At 43.2% G+C, this 14,348-nt stretch overlaps 1 protein-coding gene across 2 annotated transcripts in view; it reads right to left on the bottom strand.

Annotated features, from left to right (window-relative positions):
- Nucleotides 1-14,348, bottom strand: part of LOC138802432 (gamma-aminobutyric acid receptor subunit beta-4) — a 170,776-nt gene that overhangs the window by 50,051 nt on the left and 106,377 nt on the right. For both annotated transcript variants that reach the window (XM_069985733.1, XM_069985734.1), the window contains one exon: nt 6,641-6,861. In XM_069985733.1, the coding sequence (XP_069841834.1) occupies nt 6,641-6,861 (221 nt within the window). The remainder of the gene's footprint in view (nt 1-6,640; nt 6,862-14,348) is intronic.

Below are 14,348 nucleotides of genomic sequence, written 5' to 3' on the forward strand. Positions count from 1 at the left end.
ATACATGTAGTGTATAGTTTTGGGGTCCTGTATACCTGTAGTGTATAGTTTAGGGTCCTATATACCTGTAGTATACAGTTGGCGGAGTTCCTGTATACCTGTAGTGTATAGTTTGGGGTCCTGTATACCTGTAATATAGAGTTGGTGGGGGTGCTGTACACCTGTAGTGTATAGTTTTGGGGTTCTGTATACCTGTAGTGTATAGTTTGGGGTCCTGTATACCTGTAGTATAGAGTTGGTGGGGGTGCTGTATACCTGAAGTGTATAGTTTTGGGTTCCTGTAAACCTGTAGTGTATAGTTTGCGGTCCTGTATACCTGTAGTATATAGTTGGTGGAGGTCCTTTATACCTGTAGTGTAAAGTTTGAGAGTCATGTATACCTATAGTATACAGTTGGTGAAGGTGCTGTATACCTGTAGTGTATAGTTTTTGGGTCCTGTATACCTATAGTGTATAGTTTTGGGGTCCTGTATACCTGTCATGTATAGTTTGGGGTCCTATATACCTGTATAATATAGTTGGAGTTCCTGTATACCTGTAGTGTATAGTTTTGGGGTCCTGTATACCTGTAGTGTATAGTTTGGGGTCCTGTATACCTATAGTATAGAGTTGGTGGGGGTGCTGTATACCTGTATTATAGAGTTGGTGGAGGTCCTATATACCTGTAGTGTATAGTTTTAGGTTCCTGTAAACCTGAAGTGTATAGTTTTGGCGTCCTGTATACCTGTAGTATATAGTTAATGGAGGTCCTGTATACCTGTAGTGTATAGTTTGGGATCCTTTAAACTGTAGTATAGAGTTGGTGGGGGTGCTGTATACCTGTCGTATACAGTTGATAGAGGTCCTGTATACCTGTAGTGTATAGTTTTGGGGTCCTGTATACCTGTAGTGTATAGTTGGTGGAGGTCCTGTATACCTATAGTGTATAGTTTTGGGGTCCTTTATACCTGTAGTGTAGAGCTTGTGGTCCTGTATACCTGTAGTATATTGTTGGTGGAGGTCCTGTATACCTGTAGTGTTCTGTAGTATATAGTTCGGGGGTCCTGTATACCTGTACTGTATAGTTTGAGGGTCCTGTATACCTGTAGTATAGAGTTGGTGGGGGTGCTTTATACCTGTAGTATATAGTTGGTGAAGGTCCTGTATACCTGTAGTGTATAATTTTAGGGTCCTGTATACCTGTAGTATATAGTCGGTAGCGGTTCTGTATACCTGTAGTATAAAGTTGGTGGAGGTCCTGTATAGCTGTAGTGTATAGTTTTGGGGTCCTGTATACCTGTAGTGTATAGTTGGTGGAGGTCCTGTATACCTATAGTGTATAGTTTTGGGGTCCTGTATACCGGTAGTGTAGAGTTTGTGGTTATGTATAGCTGTAGTATATAGTTGGTGGAGGTCCTGTATACCTGTAGTATAGAGTTGGTGGAGATCTTGTATACCTGAAGTATATAGTTCGGGGGTCTTGTATACCTGTAATGTGTAGTTTTAGGGTCCTGTATACCTGTAGTATATAGTTGGTGGAGTTCCTGTATACCTGTAGTTTATAGTTTTGGGGTCCTGTATACTTGTAGTGTATAGTTTGGGGTCCTGTATACCTGTAGTATAGAGTTGGTGGGGGTGCTGTATACCTGTAGTTTATAGTTTTGGGGTCCTGTATACCTGTAGTTTATAGTTTGTGGTCCTGTATACCTGTAATATATAGTTGATGGAGATCCTGTATACTTGTAGTGTATACTTTCGAGTCCTGTATACCTGTTTTGTATAGTTGGTGAAAGTCCTGTATACCTGTAGTGTATAGTTTTGGGGTCCTGTATACCTATAATGTTCTGTAGTATATAGTTCGGGGGTCCTTTATACCTGTACTGTATAGTTTGGGGGTCCTGTATACCTGTAGTATAGAGTTGGTGGAGGTCCTTTATACCTGTAGTATAGAGTTGGTGGAGGTCCTGTATACCTGAAGTATATAGTTTGGGGTCCGGTATACCTGTAGTATATAGTTGGTGGAGGTCCCGTGCACCTCTAGTGTATAGTTTTGGGTTCCTGCATACCTGTAGTGTCCTGTATACCTGCAGGGTCGTATTTACCATTAGGCACTCGTGGTCTGCCTAGGGCAGCACCTTGCATGGGAGCAGCACCAGGGAGCAGGGGGAAGGAAACAACCTTTTAATTTTTTTTTTTCTAGTCTTACACCTCCTGTTCAGACTTGCCAGAAAATCTAGTGTCTTTTCGAAGGGGGGTATGGTAGTATTGGTCAGGTCTGGTGTGGCAGTGTTATCCAGTCACGGTATAGCGGTATTGGTCAGGTCTGGTATGGCAGTGTCATCCAGTCACAGTATGGCGGTATTGGTCAGGTCTGGTATGGCAGTGTTATCCAATCACAGTATGGTGGTATTGGTCAGGTCTGGTATGGCGGTGTTATCCAGTCACAGTATGGTGGTATTGGTCAGGTCTGGTATGGCGGTGTTATCCAGTCACAGTGTGGCAGTATTGGTCAGGTCTGGTATGGCAGTGTTATCCAGTCACAGTGTGGCCATATTGGTCAGGTCTGGTATGGCGGTGTTATCCAGTCACAGTATGTCGGTATTGGTCAGGTCTGGTATGGTGGTATTATCCAGTCACAGTGTGGTGGTATTGGTCAGGTCTGGTATGGCAGTGTTATCCAGTCACAGTATGGCAGTATTGGTCAGGTCTGGTGTGACGGTGTTATCCAGTCACAGTATGGCGGTATTGGTCAGGTCTGGTGTGGCGGTGTTATCCAGTCACAGTGTGTCGGTATTGTTCAGGTCTGGTATGGCAGTGTTATCCAGTCACAGAGTGGCTGTATTGGTTAGGTCTGGTATGGCAGTGTTATCTAGTCACAGTGTGGCGGTATTGGTCAGGTCTGATATGGTGGTGTTAAATGTGACCTCTGGAGCTATTACCTACCAATCTATTGTGATGCTAATTAGTGAGTGAAGATGGGGCGTCCTCAGGTTTAGTGCTTAGAGCAGCAGCAGCTGGTAATACTGCTCTGTATACATGTACTGTATAGCTGGAGTAGGGGGTCTACTCGTTATTTCTGTGGATGTTGTGAGGCAGCTGCCCTAGCAACCACAGCGCCCTGTGAAAATGAAAGTAGTAATCCTATTGACTGCTAAGGCTTCCAACTGCCGTTTACTGCTGGGCAGAGCTGCAGCTAATTATATCACCTGCGTGTGCAGTGTGGAGATTTTCCCATTCATTTCTGTGGGGCAGTCTTCCGCATCCCCCTCCTTTCCTATACATCTGGCGGGGACGGGACCTATGCTCTAACCTTCCTGGGCACCCAATGTATCTGTGTGCCAAATTTGGGGTCAAATGGTTCAGGCGTTTTGAAGTCTATATGGGACAGACAGACAGATAGACAGACTTTCATTTTTATGATATAGATTGTGTCAACCTATCTGCATAGACCAGGGATAATCCCCTGCTTTTGGCAGTGTGGGGATGCCCATACCAGGGGATTCCATTCTAGTGGTCAGGCAGGACATAATAGGGATCGTATATACTGTACATATTGCATAATTGTTTGTGACTTCATATAATTACTTTACATAATAAATTCTTATGGTTATACAGTATTTATTTTTTAAACTGTAAACATTACCTGTATATACCTGTATTTGGCACATGATGACCCAAATATTTGGATTTTGTCATCTTACAACTAGGCAAATTTGTTGGGGTATGCCAGATCAGGACTGTCCTCCCTGACACTCTGCCTTTTGTCGACTATCTGCTTTACTGTCCTGTGCCTCCATATTTCCGTCCTTCTCGGCATCTCGGCATGAGTAAATTCTTGCTCAGTGAGTAATAGACTCCTTTTCCTGTTATTTCTATCATGTTTTTTAGATTTAGATCTAAGACCTGGAATCCTAAACATGTAATGAGCATGCATCCTGCACAAGGATATTCTCCATCAAATGACTGTTTAAAGCAAATGTACCATCAGTACATTTGCTTTAAGTTTTGCCCATGAATACAGCCACACCAGTGCGGGGAAGCCGTTGCCACACTCCTGTTTTTTAACCGCAGCCTGGTTCCCACGTACAATGCTGGTCTATTACCGAGCACCAGCCCAGGCTGAATCACTGGAGGCGGGCCGGCCCGTCCCCAATGGGAGGAAACCCTCCCCTCTGTGACACAGCTCCATTAGAATCACAGTGTCAAAAAAGGAACGCGGCACCGGCTTTCCCGCAGCGGCGCTACTCTATTCATGGGCAAAACTTAAAGTGAATATACTGATGGTACATTTGCTTTAAGGACTTTTATTAGAGTGCACAGGTCCTAAGGCATAGTAATTTATATAGTACAAGCTGAAGCAGACAAACAGTAAATAGATTAAAAGTGACTTCTAAACTCCCTGAATAAAGTCACATATTCTTAAGTCACACACTTAAAATAAAACCACACTTTACAGCAAACCACACTTTCTTTAAATTAGCATTTCCCCATTTAGGTGCAGGAGCTGTAGCTGCAGCCTAGTCAGTCCTTTTGCCTTTATACACATTACATTACATCAGATGCTGCTGACATCAGTAGACTCTTCCAACAATTATCAAATTCGTATTCGTCTGTTGGGGATAGGAGCCTGACCAAATATTTTTTCCAGCATCCTGCATCAACCATGTATAGCCCTGTCTCCTATAGATCATGTATCACCTATGTTTTCTTTTACGGATTAGATCCAGATACTAAAAGTTGTTCTCTTATTCTAATTGGTTTCTATTTCCTGACTGTAATGTTTTTTATTTCACTTTTGATACATTGTTATAGGGTCTGCCATCTTGCCTGGCCTTTTTTTTAACAGCATTTAGTGACATAACAGCAAGCATTATGGACATAGATGACTTTTGACAGAGTCTGTCCTCTTAGGGTACTATTACACCAACAGATCTGACGACAGATTATCTGCCAAAGATTTGAAGCCAAACCCAGGAGTGGATTTAAAAAAAGAGGAGAAATCCAGGCTTTCCTTTATGACCTGTTCTCTGTTTATAGTCCGTTCCTGGGTTTGGCTTCAAATCTTTGGCAGATAATCTGTCGTCAGATCTATTGGTGTAAGGTTGAATATGATACATTACTGAGTGTGCTCTGTGGCCTTTAAAGAGTTAATTCCACAGGAAGCTGCTATTGTCTTGTACTGTCTTGTATTGATAATATCTATCTATTGGTGTCACATGCAATGCTGTACAGATCACTTTACAGCAGCCTCCTCCTATCACTACAGACAGAACAGGAAGTCTCAGCTTAATTTTAGCGCCAGTGGTGAAAAAGAAAGCTGCAAGATTTTAGGATTATTTTATAATATAGACAACAGAATGGAATTAAAAAAAAAAATCACCAAAAATTCTTTAAAAAAATATGTTAAACATAAAAACATAATTTAAAAAATAAGCCATTTTTTGATGACACATTCCCTTTAAAAGTTATGTGTGCTTATTGGACAACCCCATTAGGCAATAATTTTCACTTAAAGAGCTTATCCAGTGTAAGGAAAACATGCCCACTTTCTTCCAGAGACAACACGACTCCTGTCTCCAGTCTGGGTGGGGCTCTTCAACTCAGTTCCATTGAAGTGAATGGAGCTTAAAAGGGTTATCCAGTGCTACAAAAACATGGCCACTTTCTTTCAGAGACATGAAGACTCTTGTCTCCAGTTCAGGTGTGGTTTGCAATTAACCTCCAATTACTTCAATAGAACTGAGCATTAAAAGTGGCCATGTTTTTGTAGAGCTGGATAACCCCTTTAAAAGGGGTTATCAAGCACTACAAAAACATGGCCACCTTTCCCCCTCTCTTGTCTCCAGCTTGGGCGGGGTTTTGAAACTCAGTTCCATTGAAGTAAGTGGAGCTTAATTGCAAACCACACCTGAACTGGAGACAAGAGTAGGGGGAAAAGTGGCCATGTTTTTGTAGCGCTGGATAACCTCTTTAATTGCAAGCCGCACCTGAAATGGAAACAACACTTGTGGTGTCCCTAGAAAAAAAAATCTGGATAACCCTTTTAAGGCTATGTTCACACAAAATATGTCAGTAAAATAGGTGTTAAACAAAGCTGCACGTTGAATCTAATAATGTGCTATATTAAAGTCTATGGGAAAACAGCCATCTGTGCACACATTTTTTCATAATGTATGCACAAACTTTAATGCAGCATATTATTAGATTCAAAATATGGCTGCGTTTTATACCTATTTTATGTTGCGTTTTGTTTTCATTTTACTGTGTGTGAACATTGCAGAATGATTTCACTACAAGCATTGTGATAAGACCTGTATCCAGTGCTACAAAAACATGGCCACTTTCTTTCAGAGACAACACGACTTTTGTCTCCAGTTCAGGTGCGGTTTGCAATTAAACTCCATTCACTTCAATGGAACTGAGCAGCAAAATCCCGCCCAAGCTGGAGACAAGAGAGGGGCTGTCTCTGGAAGAAAGTGGCTATGTTTTTGTAGCGCTGGATAGCCCATTTAACAACTTTACATTAACACATTGACAAAGCTGTTTTAAATGTTGTATTTTACCAATAATCTGTTCATAATTATATCCTAACCTTTATGATTTACCTTACAATTGTGGACAATATACATGTCTCATGGAATTATTTCTGATGAAAACTCACCTTAGTCCATATAGCACAGTGCCATCTGGGTGCAGTCGGATCATTCGGTTCTTGACTGTTACCCCGTGCAGAAAAGACTTTTTATCATTCAAAAAGTATGTATCTGGAAGCCAGAGCTGGTCAGCCACTCGGTTATCCAATGTGAGGTTGAGAGGAAGGGCAGTATAAGCCAAGCGCTTATCACGCCAACTTTGCTGGAAATACATGGTGATCGTATAGTCCTAAAGGGGAAAATAATAAAGCTATTAGCAAGATTAACAAAAAGCAGGACAAACCATGTTGCATTGATTTTAATGATCATACAGCAAACATACACTATTGTTATGTGGTACAAACAAAATGGAGGTTGGAGACAGCACTTAAAGAGAAAACGTGACCTTTAATCACACCAGATGCAATGTTTCGGCATTGTGTGCCATGCATTGAGGCGTGCTTTCCTCTACTATTGTTTGACTTGTATATCCAGTGCTGCTTACCTGTTCTGTATTATTATGTGGTATGTACAGTATTATGCTTGCATTACCCTCTAACACTTCCAACTAAATCAAGGAGAGCAGTAAGAAAAACAAAAACAAAAAAACACTCCCAATACATTTGAAACATGCATGAAAATAAACTGAAAAAAAAATCAAAACACAAAAAATTATAGGAACAGAGGTCAGGGCCTTGAAAGCTCAGATTACGACTGATCAGGAGAACGAGCCAGGAGAAGTTAATGAGTCTATGTGATGCTACGTTTACATGGAACGATAATTCGTCCGATCGTACGATTAACGATTTCGAAGTAACAATTTTTCTTTATAACTATCAGCGTTTAGACGGAACGATATATCGTACGGAAAATTCGTTTTGCGATCGTTTTGTGATCGCTTAAGCCTGTCTCGCACATAGGTAAAATCTGTGAACGACTGTTTACATGGAACGATCTGCGAATTTTTTGCGAACGACGATTTATGAACATGTTCAAAGATCAAAATGAATGATTTCTTGCTCGTCGTTTGATCGTTCGCTATGTTTACACGTACGATTATCGTTCGAATTCGATCGTTATCGTGCAAATTCGCACAATAATCGTTCCTTGTAAACGCACCATGACCTAGACGGATAATGCAAATCTAAAGGGCAGTCCAGGTCTATAGGACATGTGTCACATAAAAGGTGTCTATATAGGTGTTCTATCACCCACTGGTCCACACGCAATAGATACACTTTTAGGCATATTTAGGTCAAGATTCAATGGTGGCGCTCATAAATGTGTGATAATAAGGGCAACTGAATTTTATTCCCCAAGTAGAAGAACAGTAATATATTTCTGCCAAGCAAACTCCACTTTGTCCCTTTCATCTTTAGGCACCACATAGATCAATGACATTTGATAAAGCTCTAATCAAGTGGCTAGGCCAGCAGGTATTTATGCAAGTTAGTTAATCCTTATGCCTCGCTAATTAATTGTGGAAGCAAAATATAGATCAAAGAAACGACTGCAATCCACAGCACAATAATATAATAGAAATTATAATCCACAGAAAAGAAATATGCATTTTGACACCAAAGTGTATACTGAAGTAAATGTAGTGGCACAGGAGATACAGCAATACACAGAGACGCATGTTAGAATTTTAAAGGAATACTTTTCTAATTTATTAGGGCTATCTTGTTAATATAAATAGTGCCATACCACACAGTTTTCCTAAATATGTTTGCACTAGAGATGAACAAGTACTAAAATGCTTGAATGCTTGTTACTCAAGACGAGTATTTTTTTACTACTGCTCAATTCAAGTAATGAAGTAATGAAGTAATGAAGTAATTCAAGAAATAAACCTCATTACAGTCAAAGGAAGACAACAGCATTTTTTCAGGGGCCTCCTATTCGGCAGAGCGGAAGGAGTTTGGTGCACCTGAAGACCTCAGAAACGGATGAAAACACCATGGAAATGGAACTGGCACGGCAGGGGGAGCATGCATGGATGCAATAAAGACTGCCAGGCCTTTGAATTATGTCACTTTTACAGACTGACTATATTGTGCACCTACCCCAAGATAAAGTCCAATTCAAAGTGGGGAAAATTTTAGCAAACACTCTTTCTGTCACAGCTGTGGCCGCACTGTAATCCCTGGCCGCTCACTCTTCTAGTCTATCTTTCTGCATCATCACCTCCTTCTTCACCCCGTCTCCTAGGATGCGCACTGGCTCTGCTTAAATTTAGAGGGCCAGCGTGCCTCTAATTGGCTGCTGCACAGCATCCTTGCATTATAAATTGCAACCCAGCCCTGGCTTACAAGTTGGAGCCTCTGCATGCTACCTTAGTGTGTGGTCACAGCTTTGTTGTGATTCCTGCCCATGGTTACTTGCTGTGGTTCCTGCCTGTGACTGTCCTGCTTTCAGCCATGAGTCCTTCTGTGGTCTTGCCTGCCGACTGTGTCGCCAACAGGCTAAGCCTGGGGTAGCGACCTGGGGGTCGCCTACCTCAGTAAGGGTCCATATATACAGTAAGATTATCTGATAGATTATCTGCCAAAGCCAGTATAGAGTATAAACAGGGAAAAGTTCATAAAAGAAAGATTGCGATTTCTCCTTTTTTCAAATCCATTCCTAGCTTTGGCTTTAAATCTTTGGCAGATAATCTGTCAGATAATCTTTCTGTGTAAATGGACCCTTATAACGATCAGCGTTTAGACGGTATGATATATTGTACGGAAAAATCGTTTTGGGAGCCCTCCCCGCTCAACCGCAGCCACCTGCGCCGCCCCGATCGCCACCCCCGCCACTCCGATCGCCACCCCCGCCGCTCCGATCGCCCCCCGCTCCGATCGCCACCCCCTGCTGCTCCGATCGCCACCCCCGCTGCCATTCCGATCGCCCCCCCCCGCTCCGATCGCCGTCGCCGCCGCTCCCATCGCCCCCACCGCCGCAGCCAAGAGCATACGTTACCTGCTCCGCGTAGCAGGTCTTCGAGATCTCCGGCTCCCCTCTTCAGCGCATTGATTGGCTGAAGAGATGAGCCGGGAATTTTAAACGGCGCCTCTTCAGCCAATCAGTGCTCCTCTTCAGCACTGATTGGCTGAAGGGGAGCCGTTTGAAATTCCCAACTCCCCTCTTCAGCCAATCAGTGCTGCCGTGCATTGATTGGCTGAAGAGGGGAGCAGGGAATTTCAAACGGCTCCCCTTCAGCCAATCAGTGCTGCTTTGCATTGATTGGCTGAAGAGGGGAGTCGGGAATTTCAAACGGCTCCCCTTTAGCCAATCAGTGCTGAAGAGGAGCACTGATTAGCTGAAGAGGAGCCGTTTGAAATTCCCGGCTCATCTCTTCAGCCAATCAATGCGCTGAAGACGGGAGCCAGGGATCTCGAAGACCTGCTGCGCGGAGCAGGTAACGAATGCTCTTGGCCGCGGCGGTGGGGGCGATCGGAGCGACGGCGGCGGCGGGTGAGGGGGAGCGGCGGGTGGGGGGGGCGGAGTGGCGGTGGGGGGGCGATCGGAGCGGCGGTGGGTGGGGGTGGGGATCGGAGCGGCGGCGGGGTGGGGATCGGAGCGGCAGGGGTGGCGATCGGAGCGGCGGCGGGGGTGGCGATCAGAGCGGCGGCGGCGGCGGGGGTGGCGATCAGAGCGGCGGCGGTGGGGGTGGCGATCGAGCCGGTGCAGAGGGCTGCGGATGAGCAACGATCGGCAAATTTTTTGCGAACTACGAACGACGATTTATGAACATGTTAAAAGATCAAAATGAACAATTTTTCGACCGTTCGCCGCGTTTACACATACAATTATCGTTCGAATTCGATCGTTATCGCGAAAATTCGCCCGATAGTCGCTCTGTGTAAACTTAGCATTAGTCCAACCGACTTTGCAATTGGCTTTGGTGAAAACCGTCAGCCCTCTAGACTCTGCTCCCCGATGCGTCTTAAGCCATTGCTAGTGGTTTAGCGGATCCACTAGTTCTGCTGTTACATAAAACCTACAAAAAAAACTCCTAAAAATAACAACTCTCTAAATGTAATTTAGAAATCAATTTAATTTCATTCAGACAAAACACAACGATCCCATAAAAACGAGCACCAACGAGCACCATGGCAGAAAATAGCAGCAATCATCTTCTCATTATCAAAAACTGTGCCCCCATGTAGCAGCTCAATATTTAGTTATCTCTAACTATTGCACATAACCCTGAAAGGATGACCTAATAGCAGCATAATAAAAAAAATATGTAACCAGTACCAATCACATACTAGCTCCAGGTGAAGTTAACAATAAAGCAGACCTCCCTCCAACCAAGGTATGTTCGGGCGCAGATCTAGGAGAGATGCAAGGAACGTATTATTTAAAAATGTATTGATAATATAAAATTCATTGCGACACAACGCGTTTCTAAAGGTGCGTTTATACGAAACGATAATTGGCCCGATCGTACGATTAACAATGTTGGAGTAACGATTTTTTTTTCATAACGATCTGCGTTTAGACTGTACGATATATCGTATGGAAAATTCGTTTTGCAATCGTTTTGAGATAGCTTAAGCCTATCTCAAACATTGGTTAAATCGGCGAACGACTGTTTACACGGATTGATCTGTGAATTTTTTGTGAATGACGAACGACGATTTGAGAACATGTTGAAAGATCAAAATAAACAATTTCTCGTTCGTCGTTTGATCGTTCGCTGCGTTTACACGTACGATTATCGTTCGAATTCGATCATTATTGCGCAAATTCGCACGATAATCGTTACGTGTAAACGCACCTTTAAACGGTCAGGTTTCTTTCTTAAGTGTCATGACACTTAGAAATGCGTTGTGTCGCCATGAATTATATATTACCTATAAATTTTTAAATAATACGTTCCGTGCATCTCTCTTGGATCTGCACCTGAGCATACCCTGTTTGGAGGGAGGTCTGCTTTATTGTTATCCATCTAGTATGGTCTACCTGGCAGTGGCAGCGATCCTTTTACATGCTATTGTTGAGTGTTGTGCCTCCCCTTGCACAACCTTACCAGGTGAGAATTTTTAATTTTTTTCTCTCACCTACCACCTATTCTCCTGATCTGTGCTATGGAGCGCTGTTCAAATTTCTTTTACCAGGTGAAGTTAGACTTTTCTTTGGCCTATCACCCTGAGACCAAGTTAAGAGAGTCAACTATGTTCTGGGAAATTATCGTCATTTGGTTTGTGTTCACCACGACAACTGGTCTTCTGCTTCCCTGGGCAGAATTCTCCTATAACCATCTGCACTCGAGTTCCACTGGCAAGTCACCATTCTTCATTGTCTACGATCGACACCCTCGTCCTCTGTTGCATCTGCCAACATCCTCTGAGGAATCTGCCGTCGACAAACTGATATAAGATTTTACGTCCATTTAGAAACGGACATGTCAATCCTTGATGCATGCTTCTGGTTGGATGAAGGCCGAGGCAGACAAGAAAAGAAGACCAGCCATGACTTTAGCTCCAGGTGGCAGAAGTCTGGCTATTGGCTAAATATGTGAAGATCACCAGCTACAAATGGTCCAGTTTCATGGACCATTTACGGTGCTGAAGCGCCTACAAACTGTGCCTGCTTCTCACCATGCAGATTCTGAATATCTTCCGCGTCTCTCTCCTAAAACTGGTACTCTTCAATCACTAGAAAGATACCTGTATTGTCCATTCATTTATTTGTACTTTGTGATCAGATCGCCCTTGAGGCTGGCTTCACACTGCCTTAAGTTTTGTAGAAACACCAACAATGGCCATGGTGTTTTTTTTTTTTGTTTGTTTTTTAAACGCCAGGAGCCAAAAGTGATCTTAAAGTGAATGGAAGTTTATTAAATACATGGCCTTACATAATTGCAATTTTTTTAGTGTGGCATTTTTCTCTCCTCCCTGTCATTTTTCAGGCAGTTTGTGGCAGTTTTTCCAAAAAGCAACATGCTGAGGGTGTGGCGTGTTTCTCCCACAGAGATCAACTGAAGTTCTTAAAATTCAGTTTGCTGGGCTCTGAGGAAGAAAGACTATGTCTGTGGGGAGTATGAGCCCCCCTCGTCCGCACTGCCCCTGTCTCAGCAAAGAAGGGGGGGTACTTTACCCACCTCCCTGGGTATAGTGTGATCAGTCTGGCCCCCAGGAGGTTAAGTGGGGATGGAATGCATTCTCAATTAACCCCTCTGGTGCCAGACATTTCTGTTTGGCACCCAAGGGGTTAAGTGGGGATGCAATGCCATAAGCAGCTATCTGTACAGATGCTGCCTACTGTAAAGAGCAGAACACCTGTCAAAATAAAGAGTGTTCTGCTCCTGACTTTTTTCTGTCTCTCCTTTTTGTCTTTCCGATATTGTTATTTAGAAGTTTACGTTGTATACTACATCTTAGACTACATCGATAACTAGCAGATTTTTTTTTTTACTTTACAGGCTTAGTGGTGGGAACCGTCTAATAGAAGGCATCCATTACTAAGTTGGGGTTTAGTGTTAGCTGGTAAAATGGCTAGCATTAACCCTACTCACAGTGCGGGGTGGGGGCTGGGTGTGGAGGTGAGATTGATGTGTGTCAGACTCAGGCTCTTAAAATCTCTGCTCAGTAAATCAGTGAGTCGGGACATCGCTTCAGCCGCTGATAGGCTGAGCAGAGATTTGTGCTGTTTCAGCTGATTCAATCAGTGGTTATGAGCCCTCAATCAGCCACATATTGGCTGATTCAGTATAGACCGAGAGAAGACCAGAAAGTTATGCTTAATCCTACAGCTGCCTCCCCCTACCCTCCCAATGGAGTGCAGTCTGGTCTACAGGGGGTTTAAGTTAACCCTCTGGGATGAGTTTGGGTCAGTATTTGAACCCGAACACAGAGTTTATCGATGAAATCCGCTATCAGGTCCCAACGACACTAAAACATCACAGTAACACAATACACACATAGCCACAAAAACGCCAGAAAAAAACTTCATGCACCACATTGGCGTTTTTGTTGTGGCCAGAAGAATTGTGTGTGAGTGCAGCCTAAAATGTCTTTTTTAAACTAAATAACCCCAAGCTTAATAGTCTGTCTTGGTACTGTAGCCCAACCATTGTCTTAATGACATTGGTTGCCACCTCTGCACCCGCTGCAGTTCAGCCATGTCCTAATATACTGGTGTCCAAAACTGTACAGTGTTCCATATGTGGTCTGACCAGTGATTTAAAAGAGGCAAAAACATGTTCTTATCTTTAGCATCAATGCCTCTTTTGGATGCATCACATAATTTTATTAGCCTTGGCAGCCACTGCCTGGCACTGCTCACTAAATTTGAGTTTACTGTTCACCAATACCACCAGCTTGGAAGCAGTTTTACAGAGTATTTTATTATTCAGCACATAACTGTACTTATTATTTTTGTACCCCAATTGCATAATTTATCTGCCCAAGCCTCCAGCTTCCCCATATTCTTCTGTAATATTATAGCATCCTCCTTAATTAGCATGTGCACAAGGTAAAGCCTATTATAATGTTATATTATGGCCAGAAATTGTGCTACTTATTGGGTACCACCGAGGCTGGTGATTGGCTGCAGTTTTTTGGGGTTGTCAAAGTAGCTGGGAGTAAAGTAAACAAAGGCAGCAGGAAGAACCAATGAAAGCCAATGGGCTATGTCTCTTCTGACACAGAGCGGGTAGAGGATGGTGTGGCAACGTGGTCCACTCCTTGCTCATTCTACTGATCGGTCAGGGTTTGAACACTTAGGCCCTGACCGATAAAAACT

This window comes from Dendropsophus ebraccatus, chromosome 10 (genome assembly GCF_027789765.1).
Source record: "Dendropsophus ebraccatus isolate aDenEbr1 chromosome 10, aDenEbr1.pat, whole genome shotgun sequence".
NCBI classification, from domain to species: domain Eukaryota; kingdom Metazoa; phylum Chordata; class Amphibia; order Anura; family Hylidae; genus Dendropsophus; species Dendropsophus ebraccatus.